Source organism: Porites lutea, chromosome 14, assembly GCF_958299795.1.
Source record: "Porites lutea chromosome 14, jaPorLute2.1, whole genome shotgun sequence".
Taxonomy (NCBI): domain Eukaryota; kingdom Metazoa; phylum Cnidaria; class Anthozoa; order Scleractinia; family Poritidae; genus Porites; species Porites lutea.
Window position 1 is genome coordinate 19,711,312 of NC_133214.1, and position 19,532 is coordinate 19,730,843.

The following is a 19,532-nucleotide window of genomic DNA, read 5'->3' on the forward strand; positions in this document are numbered from 1 at the left end:
CATAGAACTATTATAGCACTTCGCATTACTTATATTCGTGATATATCTTGTGAGAGGTCAATGCGGATATAACGTTTTAACAAAAGAGATGGTTCGTGCAGAAATACTTTAGGAAATCGCCTAACTTTAAAAAGCACACCTATTTAACACGTAATCGCATTTAAGTCAATTAGCAGTTATTTTAGAGCTCGATCGGGTGTTCGATCAGGTTTGACACCCTCTGTCTCCACTACCCTTGGCCAATAATGTGATTAGGCATTAATTTCGCATTTCCCATTAACAAACGGAAATCTTTGAAGCTGTTTAATGTTTTTCTTTCAAAGCGTATTTTCCTTTCCTTAAAATAACTGTGACAGAAGCATTTCGGAGGCACAAAGGAGGTTGACAAGTTTTGCATCAGAATACGTTGTAAAGTAAACACATTAGTCTAGTAAGAGTGATACACCTTTGACTGGAGGCCATTTGTTTATAGATTAGCACAAACACTATTGATTAGATATTCCGGTATTTCGATTTACTGATTTCCAATTACGTGTTTTCTTGAGTGAAAAGTCCACTTGTCACAGAGAAATTCCTCTACGATACCCAAGGATAACAGTCAATTCAACAGTTTTGTGGATCGTTTTGTTGATTGGATGTTCGAGCCAAGAGAAGTATTCAAAAAATGTTTTAGTGTTGGTAAAACAAACGCCAGTTGTAGAACAGTAACAGACAAGATTACAATGTGAGTATTGTTAGAATGTTCAACAAATCTGTTAATGCATTAAGGAAACCTACCATCCGATTGCTATTGTACGGAGATAATGCAGGCAAACAAACCGAACGGTGGGTCAATGACCAACGTGGAAATCTGTTCGTGTTTATTATTACTGCATGATTAAATTTTCACTTGATGGAAATGCGATATGTGTATCGCAAGTCAGTTAATGTCCTTAAGCCATTTTTTAAGTTCATCCGCTTATGAAAGTGTTTTAATTAATAGGTTACTTAACACAGTTAATTAAAATAGACATGTTAAGTTGATCTGACTATTGAGCCCGTGGACCAAATCTTACGACATGACCATTCAAATGAAACTCTTCCCCAGTACTCTGGTGCTGTCCTACATTTGGTTTCCTTTACAAAAGAAGATTAGATCTGAAACTTTTGTTAATTCCTCCGGAACGACAGCGAATTAAGGAACACTTGCTTTTTGTTTTTCATTCGCGTTATAATGTTACAGCCCCAACCCCCTATTCCCCGCCGTCACTGTTTTCTCTCTAACACAGCCCGACACCAACCAGATTAATTAGAGTACTGTAAGAGAGAAGAAACACAAACGAAACAAATAGGACAGACGAGAGAAAAGAGAGTGAGAGCAGCTTTATTTATTTGATTGGCTCTTGTTATCATACACCCTAATTCCATTCCTTCAAGGCCTTAGTTTTTTTGTATGATGTTGTTTGCGCCTCTTGTATTTCACGCATCCTCCGAGACCCAGGGGCAGATAGTGGGGGCAAGGGAAAGACTAAACGGGCGGAAAAAAATGGCGCGAAGAAAAGTAAAGTAAAGAAATTCATAGTTCTTTATCCTAATAACACGTTTCATAGGTTTCCTCGTACACAGACGTCTCTCTCTCGATGAAAATTTGCGCGCAAACTAGGCATGAAGGAGGGAGGGTGAGATGCGCTTCGCCTTTAATTTTTCTCCTTCCCATGGTCCCTTGCGCTTCGTCAGCAGTCACTCGCGTTTCACTCGCGTTTCGCGCTCGCCCCTGCGCAAAAAACGAACCAGCAACAACGCGAACATTGATTGTAGGTCACCCTTCCCAACATGCCGGGCGGAACGCGAAGAAAATTCTAGAAAACAAAAGCCATTATTATACTGTCTTACAACAACAGAATACACCTCCAAAAATGCAACTGCGGCCACTTCTCACAAACCCTAGTCTCGATTAGTTGTTGACTACAATAGGACACAAGACAAAGTGATCTTACCCATTCTGAACTGCTGCTTAGTTCCCTTAAAATATATATATATATCACTTTTAGTCTTTAAGACGTCTCAGTTGTCAAAACCTAAAACGGACTCATTAAAAATAATTTTTGCTTATCGTGAGGTAATTGCATGGAATAAACTTCCGAATCATGTCAGAGACATAGAGACATTAAATAGGTTCAAGCGTACTTGAGAGACCACCATGATAATTAATTGCATTAGGTGTTTCATTATCATTATATTTAAACAAATACTTCATACTCCTTCTACTTTTAGTCGCTGCAACGATAGTGTTAAACATTCTCATATGGTTAGTATTAGGTCATAGAATTGTTCACAAGGCTAGTTTGAAAACCAATTTTGTATATTGAAATTACTACCGTGTATAAATTAAGTTAATTCATTCAATCAAGTAATTAATTATTTAATTTATTCATTCATTCATGAATAGATATTGGCTTGACCCTTTACCAATGAAACTGTATTTAGTTATTTTTTTCTTTCTTTTTTTCCTAACCCTTGGAACATGGGAAACTCGGATTATCGTTGGGTACTGATATGTTGCAAGCATAGAATAAGTTGTTGTTGTTGTTTTTTACTTTACTGACAATAATAACAGAAAAAAAGTACAAAGAATAACAACAGCAACCCTTATACAGTACTACAATTTAAGGATTGCAACATGACCTTTGTTCGATAAGTACAATATTTACTATCTCTATAATAACTCTAGATTACACAAATAACTGCATATCACAAATAGTTAATTAGGATAAAAAAAATTATTTTGTTATTCTTTTTGTGGTACACTGTAGGCTTCCTACTATTGTACAGTTACTTCTTATTTTGATTTTCGCGAAGGCAATCAATCGATAACAGTATGCAGTAGCGGATCCAGACCTTGAGGTAAGGGACTGGATTTATCGCCTGGGGGTGGGGGGGGCCGGGGGCGGAGGAATTTAGGGGGGATCACTTGATTGTAATGACGTAATCCTACTACACTTAGAAATTAGATACATAAATAAATAAAACTTTATTCTGTGGGTCGTGGGTTCAAATCCCATCTGGGACTCGGATTTTTTTCCGAGTCCTCCTCAAAATTAATATCATGTTGTTGTTGTTAAAACTTTATTCGCTTACACAATTACTGGTTAGTCCAGTAGTTTACATTGTGGGCCCAAATTAGAAAAAGACTACTGGTGATGCTTGTTATAATTCTTAGGAAAACTGGTCAGATGTCATTCAAATATTTGAATTCGATTATTTTGGAACTCAGACACCACAATTTGATCATTACTTAGAATAGCTACTGAGTATGGATTATTAAATTCTCCTAATTTGCTGCCATTACCAAATTTTCCTACAAACTTCCCATCTAGTTCAAAGACTTGTATTCTATGATTATACTCATCACAAACCAACAGGTGCTTTGACTGAGTCACTGACAGAAAACGTGGATAATTAAACTCCCCGTTTCCTTTTCCCTTCTTACCAAACTTATACTGAAAATGCCCCTCCCTGTTAAATACTTTGATACAGTGTTCATCTGAGTCTGACACTATGAAGTATTCACCACACTGAACACTGTGAACAGGACGACTAAAAGAACCCTGCACGCCTATCTTCTTTACAAACCTACCATCCGGAGTAAAAATCTTAATCAGTTTGTTACCATAATCAGCAACAATAACATTACCCGTACTATCTAAAGATAAACCCCAAGGGTAGGCGAGCTGACTATCACGGCTTCCTTCGTCGCCAAATGAACTTAGGTGCTTCCCCTCCCAACTAAAGATCTGTATTCTGTGGCTATTAGTGTCTGCCACGAAAATATTCCTGTCCTTATTAATGGCTACTCCAACAGAGTAGTTGAACTCTCCAGCATTTTTACCTTCGCGGCCAAAGAATCTTAGGAAAGTACCATTACTGTCAAACACTTGAACCCGATGATTATTGCAGTCAGCTACTAATATTTCGTCCCTATCACTCACAGCCACCCCTCGAGGATACTTAAACATTCCATCACCCGAGCCTTCCTTTCCAAAAGATAAAACAGGTTTGATTTGAAATGGTTTTACAATAACAGCAAAAGGGCTACCATGAATATGTTCCCCGTTTACCTTAACTAATAACTTTTTTGTCCCTTGAACTCTGGGAAAATAACTGATGTTGTAGATTCCATCCTTGCTATCATCTATTCTTACTTCCGTCACGGATTCTCGTTCTTGCTCGTCCGTGATCTCTACCGTTACACGGTCCCCTTGATTGTACCCCTGCTTTCTCTCTGCGTTTCTTGTGATCAAATTGAATTGAGCTTTACGTCCAACACTTCCTTCTTTCAGTCCTCCACCTTCAGCCAAAGATTCACGGGCTTTTGTTCTATAAGCAGGTCCTTCCAAGAATCCAATATCTTCGCTGTTCACAATATCATGCATCTTTTCATTTTCTACAAAAACAAAAGTTTGCAGACTTCTGTAGTCATGAACAATAGGCTCTGTCTCATTCACTCCCCGAAAGATTGTTTGGAGTGTTTTTTTAAGCTGAACAATTTCCGCGGTGGTGCTTCGTTTTAAAAGTTTAGCAGCTTCCTCCAGTGATGATTCAATAATCTTTATCTGATGATGAATCTCACCCCTTTTTGCTGTTAAACTTTCAAGTGACTTCTTCGTTTGGTTTCCAATCGCGTCAATAACATTTTGCATTTTTGCTCGAATTGTTTTTATCAACCCATCAGCAAACCTTTGGACATTGCCCTTCAAAGTTTCGCTCTGTTCAATCACTTTAGCGTAATCTTTATCTAGCTGAGCGACTACATTCATTTTTTCGTCTAAGTTGTGTCGTTGTGTTTCAATAACAGTTTTTATCTCGGGTCTTTGATTCTCGACTTCTTCCTCAATCAGCGTCAACTTATGACCATTGTGATCTAGCATGACACAAGTTTGACAAACGGCCGTCTCGCATTCCTTGCAAAATAATTTGAGTTTCTTCTTCTGGTGTCCTTGTCTTGAACAAAATACTGGTCTCTTCAATACATCCTCGTAGTCCTTGTCTTGAAACTCTTTTACGGCCAAAACGCGGTGTTCCTTTTTGTCTCGCATGATGTTATGACCGATTAAGCATTCTTCACAATAAAATATGCAACACTGGAAACAATACGATGCTACCGAAGTTTTCTGGTCGCAGTTTCCGCATTTGACTTGAGACTTGCTGCATTCTTTAATGGCAAGAACATCGATCAAGCCGTTAAGATAAAAGCTGGTTGGAAGATCTTTTAAATCACCGCTTGCGGGAACTTGACTGAAGGTTTGGCACTTAGGACATCTAATGGCGTCTCCGCCGCCGCACGTTTCGTACCATCCTTTCAAACACTTTAAGCAGAAACTGTGCAGACAGGAGAGATGTTTAGGATCGGTAAATAAGTCCGAACACACCGAACAAGACACTTCTTCACGAAGATTGTGAAACAAAGTTGTAAGGTCCATGATGTCGTCAACCACAAGTGAGCTGTGACCCTCGAAGCAGTTCATACTGAACAATGAAGTCTTGTGATTGTCTATATGTTTAGCGTTTCGGAATATTAAAAGAGAATGAACCAATCAAAGAGCCTCGTTATGAGAGGGTTGTTATTGTTTTCGTGGTTTATGATTCCCAGAAATGAAATCCCCCGGGTTAAGATCTGTGCGATAAAATGCGTGAACTGGATGATATTTCAAATTTAAACAGATACTCTCTTGGTAGGATTGAAAATAATTGTAAGATCCAGTAACAATTAGACTTACTTCAGATGCATTATGACCTGAGTGGCAAATATGCACCAGACAATCAAGCGTTGTAGCTTTTTATCTTCTAAAGAACCAATCACGGAACGCTGCTGTTAGAGTCCCTGTCGCGCCAGCTTCAGCGCGTGACTACCGTAAATGACAATCATTTTGAAACCTGGTTACAAAACAATGGTTAACAACAAAGTGAAATCTGTGAAGCCTTTCTAAAGCACGATCAGAGCGTGAAACCACAGCTTTAAAAGATGCAATTTAAATTTTAATACTACGCGTTGTCTAGTAATTTGTGAGTAGTAAGCATGATAAAGGCAACAGAAACGATATATCGATTCGTGAAAGACATTAACCTCTCAAGTCCCAAAAATGACAAACATCAATTTTCTCCAACAACATCAATACACAATCAAGAGAAAAGGTTGTGAGAATTAATGAAATAATCACCGAAGGGATAATGCTTTGATCCTCTACCAAATTCTCCCAACGTGTTCAATATGAAAATGTATAGAGACCAATTTGGAGAATTTGTATGTTGATTTTGGGGCTTAAAGGGTTTAAGAGGCCAGTTCAAACGTTTCCACGATCGTTGACGTTCACAAAAAAACCAACAGAGACCGAATATTCTCGCTCTCTAATTAAGTACGGCTGCTTTATTCTTTGAAGATAACTAACATTGTCCGATTCCTACTCCAACCTCCGACAGGGGGAGGGGAGCACTCACTAAACCAGGAGGTTTTCTTCTCTCCCTCACAGCCACAAAATCCTTCTGTTAGCCTTTTGAGGTCCTTTTACGGACCGAAATGATAAATTTCCCTACCCCTTCATATACTTTAGCTAATGAAATCCCTACCCTTTTGGACTTAGGCCTACAAAAGGTACCCCCTTTTGGGCGGAACCTCCCACTATAGGCTATTATAGGGAGTACCCTCTCCCCCTCTCCAGGACTCCTACGTCAGTGAAAAACAACCTTTACAATTTCATGAAAGCACTTACCATCTAGTGAAAATCCGCAAAAAATGGATCGGGCATAGAACGTTTTCATTGCACTTCTCGTACCAAAAAAGACTTCAACAATTTAGGTTGCTTTCAACGTGCAACACTTGAGGTAAACGACGTATTAAATGAGATAATTAATCGCAGGACGCACTCAAAAGGAGCTAATCTTTTTTTTGAAAACATCTCAGTCTGCCTTTCCTACTTCGAGGCTGTTTTTCATGACTTTTGATCGCAGCTATTTTCTTTACATCAACCTACCAAACCAAAGCAGAAATACGGGAAAGACTGCAAACGAAAAGAAAAATAGATTGCCTTAAAGAATAAATTGAAACATAAAGAGTTGTACAATTACTAGCTAGTGCTTGGAATGTGAGCGACATGCATTATTGTTGGGCATTGTCAGGTTCCAAGCATAGTAGAATGGATTACTTATATTTAATATCTCTGAAGTGGAATGATTAGACAAATAACTGCATATCATACAGGGTTACTTAAGCTCTAAAAAATTTATTTCCCGGCCTTATTTTCTATTACAGGGTGGCTGCGCTTATCTATATTATTATACGTTCCTACATTATGCCCATACTGTCGTTAAGTTAAACCAATGTGTCAATTCATTTCACGATGACCTAGTTAAAAGGCTTTAAAAGGTAGATGTCTAAACAGAAAGTTACTAAAATGGTACTGCGAAATTTTCCAAAAGTGACTATGATAGGGTCTATATTTGGCCAAAAAATAGACTCGGATTTGTGTTCGACTTATTTTGCAGGGCCAAGCGTCATGGGAAGGATGCAAAACGCGAGTGGGGAATGATTGGTGACAGAGCACCCTTCCCGAGATGCCATGCGTAAAGCGCAAAGCGTAACTGACAGTGATTGGGACTCCTGAAAACGAGTAAGTACAGCGTAATCCTTCGCTAAGGGCGATACTTGATATATGAATGCAAGAAAACCCTGATTGTCTTGCTTACAAGAAAACAATTCATACCTTGACCTAAACTTAACTAAACGTTTGATTCTAATAAATTGAAAAATAGTGATTGTAATGACGGAATCCTAATACACTTAGAAATTAGAAAAAGACTACTGGTGATGCTTGTCATAATTCTTAAGAAAACTGGTCAGATGTCATTCAAATATTTGAATTCGATTATTGTTGTAATCAGACACCACAATTTGATCTTTACTTAGAACAGCTACTGAGAATGGCAGATTAAATTCTCCTAATTTGCTGCCATTTGTACCAAATTTTCCTACAAACTTTCCATCTAAATCAAAGACTTGTATTCTGTGATTACGCTGATCACAAACCAACAGGTGCTTTGACTGAGTCACTGACAGAAAACGTGGACAATTAAACTCCCCGTTTCCTTCCCCTTCCTTCCCAAACTTATACTGAAAACGCCCCTCCCTGTTAAATACTTTGATACAGTGTTTACCTGTGTCCGACACTATGAAATATTCACCACACTGAACACAGTGAACAGGTAAACTAAAAGAACCCTGCCCACCTATCTTCATTACAAACCTACCATCCGGGGTAAAGATCTTAATCAGTTTGTTACCTGCATCAGCAACAATAACATTACCAGTACTATCCAAGGATAAACCCCAAGGGAAAGAGAGATGACTATCAAGGCTTCCTTTGCCGCCAAATGAACCCAGGTGCCTCCCCTCCCAACTAAAGATCTGTACTCTATTGTTCCCATTGTCTGCCACGAAAATATTTCTATCATTGTTAATAGCTACTCCAACAGGGCATTTGAACTCTCCAGCATATTCACCTGTGTGACCAAAGGATCTTAAGAAAGTACCGTTACTGTCAAACACTTGAACCCGATGGTTCTGGTTGTCAGCTACTAATATTTCATCTTTAGCAGTCACTGCCACCCCTTCAGGATAATTTAACATTCCTTCACCCGAGCCTTTCTTTCCAAAAGGTAAAACAGGTTTGACTTGAAATGGTTTTACAGTCACAGCAAAAGGACTACCATGAATATGTTCCCCGTTTACCTTAACTAATAACTTTATTGTCCTTTGAACTCTGGGAAAATAACGAATGTTGTAGATTCCATCCTTGTTATCATCTATTCTTACTTCCGTCACGCATTCTCCTTCTTGCTCGTCTTTGATCTCTACCGAAACACGGTCCTCTTCATTATACCACTGTCTTCTCTCTGCGTTTCTTGTGATTAAATTGAATTGAGCTTTACGCGCTACAATTACTTCTTTCAGTCCTTCACCTTCAGCCAGTGATTCGCTTGGTTTTGTTCGATTACCTTCTTCCAAGAAACCAAGTTCTTCGCCGTTGACGACATCAAGCATCTTCTGATTTTCTACAAAAACAAACGCTTTCAGACTGCTGGGGTCATGATCAATAGGCTCTGTCTCATCCACTCCCTGAAAGATTGTTTGCAGTGTTTTTTTAAGCTGAACGACTTCCGCGGTGGTGCTTCGTTTTAGAAGTTTATCAGCTTCTTCCAATGATGATTCAATAACATTTATCTGTTGCTGAATCACACCTCTTTTCGCTGTTAATCTTTCAAGTGACTTCTTCGTTTGGTTTTCCATCGCGTCAATAACATTTTGCATTTTTGCTTGAATTGTTTTTATCAACCCATCAGCAAACCTTTGGACGTCGCCCTTTAAATTTTCGTTCTGTTGAATCACTTTAGCATAATCTTCGTCTAGCTTAGCCATAACGTTTATTTTTTCGTCTAAGTTGTGTCGTTGTGTTTCGATAACAGTTCTTACCTTAAGTCTTTGATTCTCAGCTTCCTCCTCGATCAGCTTCAACTTATGACCATTGTGATCGAGCATTACGCAAGTTTGGCAAACTGCTGTTTCACATTCCTTGCAAAATAATTTTAGCTCCTCTTTCCGGTGTCCTTGTCTTGAACAAAATACTGGTCGCTTTAACACATCTTGATAGTCCCTGTCTTTGAACTCTTTTACGGCCAAAACGCGGTGTTCCTTCTTGTCTCGCATTATGTTATGACCGATTAAGCATTCTTCACAATAAAATATGCAACACTGGAAACAATACGATGCTACCGAAGTCTTCTGGTCGCAGTTTCCGCATTTGACTTGAGTCTTGCTGCATTCTTTAATGGCAAGAACATCGATTAAGCCGTTAAGATAAAAGCTGGTTGGAAGATCTTTTAGATCACCGCTTGCGGGAACTTGGCCGAGGGTTTGGCACTTCGGACATCTAATGGCATCTCCGCCCCCGCACGTTTCATACCATCCTTCCAAACACTTTAAGCAGAAACTGTGCAGACAGGAGAGATGTTTAGGATCCGTAAATAAGTCCGAACACACTGAACAAGACACTTCTTCACGAAGATTGTAAAACAAAGTTGTTAGGTCCATGATGTCGTCAACAACAAGTGAGCTGTGACCCTTGAAGCAGTTCACACTGAACAATGAAGTCTTGTTTAGCTTTTCTCGGAATGTCAAAGGAGAATTAACCAATCAAAGGGCCTCGTTGTGAGAGGCTTGTTATTATTTTTGTGGTTTATGATTCCCAGAAATCTGGAGCTAAGTCGTTTATACACTTTAGTTAGGAAGCTGTTAATGGAAAGCCGCTGCATGCATTGAACCAGTATACATATATTTCAAACCAATTTCCAACTTGTAGCTGTTTAGATCCACTATCTTTTTCTAAATTACTTCAAAAAAAAATTCTAATGACCTTCGGGGCATTCCACACTCAACAGTCTTTAGTGTTTCTATCTTAAGCCTTTGAGCCATCGGGAAAGAAAGGCCCCCTGCTTCGAACTAATCATAGAAGGCTTTTGTCAGAGTGACTGTCGCGCTAGCTTCAGCGCGTGAGTAATGTATATGACATTGACCATCATTTTGAAACACGACAACAAAATAGAGATTAATCAATGACAAAATGACGCCTTTTTTAACTTGTCTTTTCTAAATCACGGTAAGGAAAAAACCCTCAGCTTAAAAAGATGCAAATCGAATTAATTGCGCGGCGTACCGTGAGCATTGCAGCATTACACAAGTAAACGATCAAGAGCCACGATGTATCTACCTCCCGGATCTACCTATGAAATACTTACTTCTTGAAGTGTTACGACTCCTGGGGGCGAGAGAGTCCCATAAAAAAGAAACGGGAATGTTCTCCGTCTTGATCTAGGGGTGTAAACAACAGATTTTGGTCTCTTAGGTAGTTCAGGACGGAAAGCCAACAGTTTTACGGCTACCAAAGTATAATCATCATCATCGTCATCGTCATCATCATCATTGTCGTCGTTGCCGTTGTCGTCATCATCATATAACATCATCATCATCATCATCATCATCATCATCATCATCATCATTATCATCAACTGTGGGTCAATGACTAACGTGGAAATCTGTCCGTGTTCATTATTGTCAGTAACAAACTGAATGATTGAATTTTCACTTGATGGAAACGCGATATGTATATCGCAAGTCAGTTAATGTCCTTAATCCCTTTTTAAGGTTCATCTGCTTATGAGGGTGTTTTAATTTATATGTTGCTTAACATAGTTTATTGAAATAGACATGATAAGTTGATCTGACTATTGAGTCCGTGGACCAAATCCTACTGCGTGACCGTTCAGATGAAACTCTTCTCCAGGACGGTGATGCTGTTCTATATTTAGTTTTGTTTACAAAAGAAGAGAAGATGTAAGACTTTTTTTAATTCCTCCTAAACGACAACGAATCAAGGAATACTTGCTGTTTTTAATTTCATTATTATGACAGCCCCCCCATCTCACTCCTATTCCCCACACCTCCTTTTTTCTCCCTAAGTATACTGAAACAGAGCCAGTACAAAAAAGAAGAAGAAACATAAACGAAACAAAAGACGGACGAGAGAAAAGAAGAAAAATAAGTGAAACAAAGTGAAACAAAAGGTTTCAAACCCTTTCTTGGAAAATTTGGGCGTGGGTGTTCCGCTAAATCCTTGGCACTACCACCCCCTCAAATAAGCTCAAATCTCCAACAATTCTCGCAAGAAACTTGGAGAACCAGCAGCGAGGGAAAGCTGGACGTTGATGTAGATCAGGATTAGCAATATAGAATAACACTTAAAATTGAAAGCAAAGCTGATCAGAGAGCTAAAGATTGGTAATTTATTTGCCCAATATTTCGACTAGTCTTTCGGGCTAGTCTTCATCAGGGGCTAGATGAAGACTAGTTTTGTCGAGTTTAAATATTGGGGAACAGATTTGTAAATTACCAATCCTAAGCTGTCCGATCAGCCTTGTCCTAAATTTAAAGTGTCAAATCTGTTGCCTTAGTTAACTTGTACACCCCACGCACTTCGGCCCGGAGGTGAAAAAAATGTCTGCATTTCAGCAAGTTTTCTCCACATTTCTAAAACACCTGTTGTATATATTCTCGTGTATTTAAAATGGCCTGATGGGAATGAGCAGTAAGATATATCTATCGGCTCCAATAACCCCCTCTTGGACAAAAAAATTCTAAATCAGAACCCGATCACAGACCAGGAAGGCCTAAACTAAAATTGGCCTTATACATACCAGTTTATAATGATGAAGAAATCCCGAAGTTTCAAGGCACTTTTCCCGTAATTAAATGATCAATTAAATGAATTTGGCTGCTACAGGTCTTACAGTGTCACAGATTATAGCTATAGTTACTTTAAAGTAACCAAAACAGATTGTGCCTTTACTTGTCTCAGTATTTTGTTTTCAATTATTTCCGAATCTTTTTCTGCTATACACCAACCCACCGAACCAAGAGCAATAAAACTGGCGTGACTTTAAAGAGTTTTCAAAATGGTTTGCCTTGAAGAACAAACAGTGATGCATATAGAATAACAAACAGCTTTCTTCTATTAAACGTTTTTGTCTTCTTCTATATATATTGATAAAAAGTTTCACCGACTGTTTAAAAAATTGAACCAAAAATTCAGCTTGTTGGAGCAAATTAAGAAGTCCGTTACTTAGTTTAAGCAATGTTTATATGCTCTCGTATTTATATACCCTGCTAGCAGTGTATCAACGAAAATAACAATGACTATAACAATAAAACTTAGCTTTAATTGCATGACTATAACAGAGTATTGCGGTATGGTATGGCAAAAGCTGTTATAACTAATTCTTGAGTCGTAAATTAATCAAAATAACTTAACAAATACATACAATAAAAATGAAATAAATCATTACTTATTTCCAACTATTCTTACAGTAGAGTAATTAAATATTCCGGAGACCTATCCAACCTAAGAAGTTGACTTGTGTAGAAGTTGGATTTTGCAGGGCAAAGCGACATGGGAAGGATGCAAATCGCGAGGTGTGAATGATTGGTGACAGAACACCAGCACCCTTCCCGAGATACCATGCGCAAAGCGTGGGACGCCTAAAAACGAGTAGGCACATCGCAGTCCGTCGCGAAGAGCGATATATACTTGAATGCGAGAAAACTCTGATTACGAGAAAACAATTCATACACTGACCTTAAGCAACCAAAACGTTTGAATCTAAGTAAGTCAAAAATAATGTTCGAAATGACCTAATCCTACTACACTTAAAATTAGAATAAGACTTCTAGTGATCCTTCCCATTATTCTTAGGAAAACTGGTCAGATGTCATTCAAATATTCGGATCTGATTATCTTTGTAACCAGACACCACAATTTGGTCATTACTTAGAACAGCTACTGAGAATGGATCATTAAATTCTCCTAATTTGCTGCCATTTGTTCCAAATTTTCCAACAAATTTTCCATCTAGTTCAAAGACTTGTATTCTATGATTCTCCCTATCACAAACCAACAGGTACTTTGACTGAGTCACTGATAAAAACCATGGACAATTAAACTCCCCGTCCCCTACCCCTTTCTTACCAATCTTGTATCTTGAAAATGCCCGTCCCTGTTAAATACTTTTATATAGTGTTCCATGTAGTCTGACACTATGAAATATTCACCACACTGAACACAGTGAATAGGATCACTAAAAGAACCCTGCCCACCTATTTTCATTACAAACCTACCATCCGAGGTAAAGATCTTAATCAGTTTGTTACCTGTATCAGCAACAATAACATTACCAGTACTATCTAAAGATAAACCCCGGGGCCCGTAGAGTTGACTATCAAGGCTTCCTGGGCCACCGAATGAACCGAGGCGCCTTCCCTCCCAACTAAAGATCTGTACTCTATGGGTACCATACTCTGCTACAAAAATATTTCTGTCCTTATCAGTGGCTATTCCTGTAGGAATCTTCAACTCTCCAGCATTTTGACCTTCGTGGCCAAAAGATCTTAAGAAAGCACCATTGCTGTCAAACACTTGAACCCGATGGTTCTTACAGTCAGCTACCATTATCTCGTCCCTGTCAGTCACAGCCACCCCAAAAGGATTCTTAAACATTCCATCACCCGAGCCTTCCTTTCCAAAAGATAAGACAGGTTTGACATGAAATGGTTTTATTGTCACAGTACAAGGGTTACCACAAATATCCTCCCCGTTTACTCTGACAAATATTTTCAATGTCCCCTGTTTTCTGGGATAATATATGACGATGTAGGTCCCATCTTTGTTATCATCTATTCGCACTTCCGTCACGCATTCTTGTTCTTGCTCGTCCTTGATCTCCACCGTTACCCGATCCCGTTTATCATATCCCTGCTTTCTCTCTGCGTTTCTTGTGATCAAATTGAATTGAGCTTTACGTCCAACAGTCCCTTCTTTCAGTCCTTCACCTTCAGCCAAAGATTCACGTGCTTCGCCGTTGACAATATCATGCATCTTCTGATTTTCTACAAAAACAAAAGTTTGCAGACTTCTGGAATCATGAACAATAGGCTCTCTCTCATTCACTCCGTCAAAGATTGTTTCCAGTGTGTTTTTTTAAGCTGAACAACTTCCGCGGTGGTGCTTCGTTTTAAAAGTTTATCAGCTTCCTCCAGTGATGATTCAATAATCTTTATCTGACGCTGAATCTCACCTCTTTTTGCTGTTAAGCTTTCAAGTGACTTCTTCGTTTGGTTTTCGACCGCGTCAATAATATTTTGCTTTTTTGCTTGAATTGTTTTTATCAATCCATCAGCAAATTTTTGGACATTACCCTTCAAAGTTTCGCTCTGTTGAATCACTTTAGCGTAATCTTCATCTAGTTGAGCGACTACGTTCATTTTTTCGTCTAAGTTATGTCGTTGTGTTTCGATACAGTTTTTATCTCGAGTCTTTGATTCTCAGCTTCTTCCTTGATCAGCGTCAACTTAAGACCATTGTGATCTAGCATAATACAAGTTTGACAAACTGCTGTCACACATTCCTTGCAAATAATTTCAGCTTCTTCTTTTGGTGTCCTTGTCTTGAACAAAACACTGGTCGCTTCAATACATCCTCGTAGTCTTTGTCTTGAAACTCTTTGAGGTTCAAAACGCGGTGTTCCTTTTTGTTCCGCATGATGTTATGACCGATTAAGCATTCTTCGCAATAAAATATGCAACACTGGAAACAATACGATGCTACCGAACTCTTCTCATCGCAGTTGCCGCATGTCACTTGAGTATTTGAACATTCTTTGATGGCAAGAACGTCGATTAAGCCGTTAAGATAAAAGCTGGTCGGAAGATCTTTAAGATCACCGCTTGCGGGAACTTGACTGAAGGTTTGGCACTTCGGACATCTAATGGCGTCTCCGCCCCCGTACGTTTCGTACCATCCTTTCAAACACTTTAAGCAGAAACGGTGCAGACAGGAGAGATGTTTTGGATCCGTGAATAAGTCCGAGCACACCGAACAAGACACTTCTTCACGAAGATTGTAAAACAAAGTTGTAAGGTCCATGATGTCGTCAACCACAAGTGAGCTGTGACCCTTGAAGCAGTTCACACTGAACAATGAAGTCTCGTGAACGTCTTTGTTTAGCAGTTTCTCGGAATCTCAAAAGAGAATGAACCAATCAAAGAGCCTCGTTGTGAGAGGGTTGTTATTGTTTGCGTGGTTTATTATTCCCAGAAATTAACTGGGATAGTGAAATTTCTCAAAAGTGACTAAGATGGGGTCTATATTTGGCCACAGAGTAGACTTGGATTTGTGTTCGGCTTATTTGCAGGGCCAAGCATCATGGGAAGGATGCAAAACGCGAGGCACGAATGATTGGTGACAGAGCACCCTTCCCGAGATGCATGCGCAAAGCACAAAGCGTAAGGACAGTGCTTGGGACTCCTGAAAACGAGTAAGTACATCGTAATCCGTCCCTAAGGGCAATATTTGATATGTGAATACGAGAAAACCTTGATTGTCTTGCTTACAAGAAAACAATTCATACACTGACCTAAACTTAACAAAACGTTTGATTCTAAGAAATTTAAAAATAATGATTGTAATGGCGGAATCCTACTAAACTCAGAAATTAGAAAAACACTACTGGTAATGCTTAGGAAAACTGGTCAGATGTCATTCAAATATTTGAATTCGATCATTGTTGCGATCAGACACCACAATTTGATCATTACTTAGAACAGCTACTGAGTACGGCCCATCAAATTCTCCTATTTTGGTGCCATTTGTACCGAATTTTCCTAAAAACTTGCCATCTGCTTCAAAGACTTGTATTCTATGATTATACTGATCACATACCAACAGGTGTTTTGACTGAGTAACTGACAGAAAACGTGGACGATTAAATTCCCCGTCCCCCTCCCCCTTCTTACCAAACTTGTACTGAAAATGCCCCTCCCTGTTAAATACTTTGATACAATGTTCATTTGAGTCTGACACTATGAAATATTCACCACACTGAACACAGTGAATAGGAAAACTAAAAGAACCCTGCTCACCTATCTTCATTACAAACTTTCCATCCGGGGTAAAGATCTTAATCAGTTTGTTACCTGCATCAGCAACAATACATTACCAGTACTATCTAAGGATAAACCCCAAGGGTAAGAGAGCTGACTATCAAGGCATCCTTCTCCGCCAAATGAACCCAGGTGCCTCCCCTCCCAACTTAAGATCTGTACTCTGTGGTTATAACACTCTGACACGAGAATATTTCTATCCTTATTAATGGCAATTCCTGTAGGATTCGTAAACTCTCCAGCATTTTCTCCTTTATGACCAAAAGATCTTAAGAAAGTACCATTACTGGCAAACACTTGAACCCGATGGTTCCAATGATCAACTACTACTGCTTCATCTTTAGTAGTCACTGCCACCCCTATAGGACTATTTAACATTCCTTCACCCGAGCCTTTCTTTCCAATACATAAAACAGGTTTGACTTGAAATGGTTTTACAATCACAGCAAAAGGAATACCATGAATATGTTCCCCGTTTACCTTAACTAGTAGCTTTATTGTCCCTTGAACTCTGGGAAAATAACTGATGTTGTAGATTCCATCCTTGTTATCATCTATTCTTAATTCCGTCACGCATTCTCATTCTTGCTCGTCATTGATCTGTACCGTTACACGGTCCTGTTCATCATATCCCTGCTTTCTCTTCGCGTTTCTTGTGATCAAATTGAATCGAACTTTACGCGCTACAGTCCCTTCTTTCAGTCCTTCGCCGTTAGCCAAGGATTCTTTTGCTTTTGTTCGAGAACCGTCTTCCAAGAATCCAATTTCTTGGCCGTTGAAGACATCAAGCATCTTCTGATTTTCTACGAAAACAAACACTTGCAGACTGCTGCGGTCATGAACAATAGGCTCTGCCTCATCCACTCCCTGAAAGATTGTCTGCAATGTTTTTTTAAGCTGAACAATTTCCGCGGTGGTGCTTCGTTTTAAAAGTTTATCAGCTTCCTCCAAGGATGATTTAATGATATTTATCTGACGCTCAATCTCGCTTCTTTTTGCTTTTAAATTTTCAAGTGACTTCTTTGTTTGTTTTGCCACCATGGTTATAATATTCTGCGTTTTTTCTAGAATTACTTTTATCAACCCGTCAGCAAATTTTTGGACATTGCCCTTTAACGACTCGCTCTGATGAATCACATTAGCGTAATATTCATCTAGCTGAGCGACAACGTTCATTTTTTCGTCTAAGTTGTGTCATTGTGTTTCGATAACAGTTTTTATCTCGAGTCTTTGATTCTCAGCTTCTTCCTCGATCAGCGTTAACTTATGACCATTGTGATCGAACATTACGCAAGTTTGGCAAACTGCTGTTTCGCATTCCTTGCAAAATAATTTCAGCTTCTTTTTTTGATGTCCTTGTCTTGAACAAAATACTGGTCGCTTTAATACATCCTCATAGTCCTTGTCTTGGAACTCTTTTACGGCCAAAACGTGGTGTTCCTTTTTGTCTCGCATTATGTTATGACCGATAAAGCATTCTTCGCAATAAAATATGCAACACTGGAAACAATACGATGCTACCGAAGTCTTCTGGTCGCAGTTTCCGCATTTGACTTGAGTTTTGCTGCATTCTTTAATGGCAAGAACATCGATCAAGCCGTTAAGATAAAAGCTGGTTGGAAGATCTTTAAGATCACCGCTTGCGGGAACTTGACTGAAGGTTTGGCACTTCGCACTGACTTCGGACATCTAATGGCGTCTCCGCCCCCGCACGTTTCGTACCATCCTTTCAAACACTTTAAGAAGAAACTGTGCAGACAGGAGAGATGTTTAGGATCGGTAAATAAGTCCGAGCACACCGAACAAGACACTTCTTCGCGAAGATTGTAAAACAAAGTTGTTAGGTCCATGATGTCGTCAACCACAAGTGAGCTGTGACCCTTGAAGCAGTTCACACTGAACAATGAAGTCTTGTGATTATCTATATGTTTAGCGTTTCGGAATCTCAAAAGAGAATGAACCAATCAAAGAGCCTGGTTGTGAGAGGGTTGTCATTGTTTTCGTGGTTTATGATTCCCAGAAATGAAATCTCCCGGGTTAAGATCAGTGCGATAAAACGCGTGAACTGGATGATATTTCAAATTTAAACAGCAAGTCTCTTGGTAGGATTGAAAATAATTGTAAGATCCAGTAACAATTAGACTTACTTCAGAAACATTATGACCTGAGTAGCAAATATGCACCATTCAATCAAGCCTTGTAGCTTTTTATCTTCTAAGGAACCAATCACGGAACGCTGTTGTTAGAGTCCCTGTCGCGTCAGCTTCAGCGCGTGAGTACCGTAAATGAAAATCATTTTGAAACCTGAATACAAAACAATGGTTAACAACAAAGTGAAATCTGTGAAGCCTTTCTAAAGCACGATCAGAGCGTGAAACCACAGCTTTAAAAGATGCATTTTGAATGTTAATACTGCGCGTTGTCTAGTAATTTGTGAGTAGTAAGTAAGCATAAAGGGAACGGAAACAATATATCGATTTGTGAAAGACTTTAACCCTTTAAGTGCCAAAAGTGACCAACATCAATTTTCTCTAAACAATATCAACACACAATCAAGAGATAAGGTTGTGAGAATTAATGAAAAAATCACCAAAGGGAAAATACTTTGATAGCCTGTTCCTCCGTGCGAAACGTCCCCAGCGGCAAAGAGCGAGGAGAAACTGATTTTTTCGCAGGCCAATACTTTGATCTTTTACCAATTTCTCTCAACGTATTCAATATGAAAATGTTGAGAGACCAGTTGGGAGAATTTGAATGTGGATATTGGGGCTTAAAGGGTTAAAGAGGTCAACTCAAACGCTTCCAGGATCGTTGGCGTTCACAAAAACCCAACAGAGACCGAATATTCTCGCTCTCTAATTAAGTACAGCTACTTTATTCTTTGACAATAACTACGGGGAGGGGAGTACTCACTAAACCAGGAAGTTTTCTTGTCTCCCCCACAGCCACAAAATCC

General features: G+C 39.1%; 2 protein-coding genes and 2 pseudogenes across 2 annotated transcripts; all 4 read right to left on the bottom strand.

The window, feature by feature from the left end:
- Nucleotides 1-3,104: 3,104 nt before the first annotated feature.
- On the bottom strand, nucleotides 3,105-5,752 carry LOC140924454 (E3 ubiquitin-protein ligase TRIM45-like). Its single transcript, XM_073374484.1, has one exon. The coding sequence runs from the start codon at nucleotides 5,502-5,504 to the stop codon at nucleotides 3,216-3,218; it is 2,289 nt and encodes a 762-aa protein (XP_073230585.1). The 5' UTR covers nucleotides 5,505-5,752; the 3' UTR covers nucleotides 3,105-3,215.
- A 1,494-nt stretch (nucleotides 5,753-7,246) lies between these two features.
- On the bottom strand, nucleotides 7,247-10,176 carry LOC140924371 (E3 ubiquitin-protein ligase TRIM45-like). Its single transcript, XM_073374403.1, has one exon. It carries the CDS (start codon nucleotides 10,118-10,120, stop codon nucleotides 7,877-7,879), a length of 2,244 nt encoding a protein of 747 aa, XP_073230504.1. The 5' UTR covers nucleotides 10,121-10,176; the 3' UTR covers nucleotides 7,247-7,876.
- A 2,794-nt stretch (nucleotides 10,177-12,970) lies between these two features.
- Nucleotides 12,971-15,700, bottom strand: LOC140924581 (E3 ubiquitin-protein ligase TRIM45-like; annotated as a pseudogene).
- Nucleotides 15,701-16,152: 452 nt separating this feature from the next.
- Nucleotides 16,153-19,001, bottom strand: LOC140924707 (E3 ubiquitin-protein ligase TRIM45-like; annotated as a pseudogene).
- Between the last annotated feature and the right edge of the window lie 531 nt (nucleotides 19,002-19,532).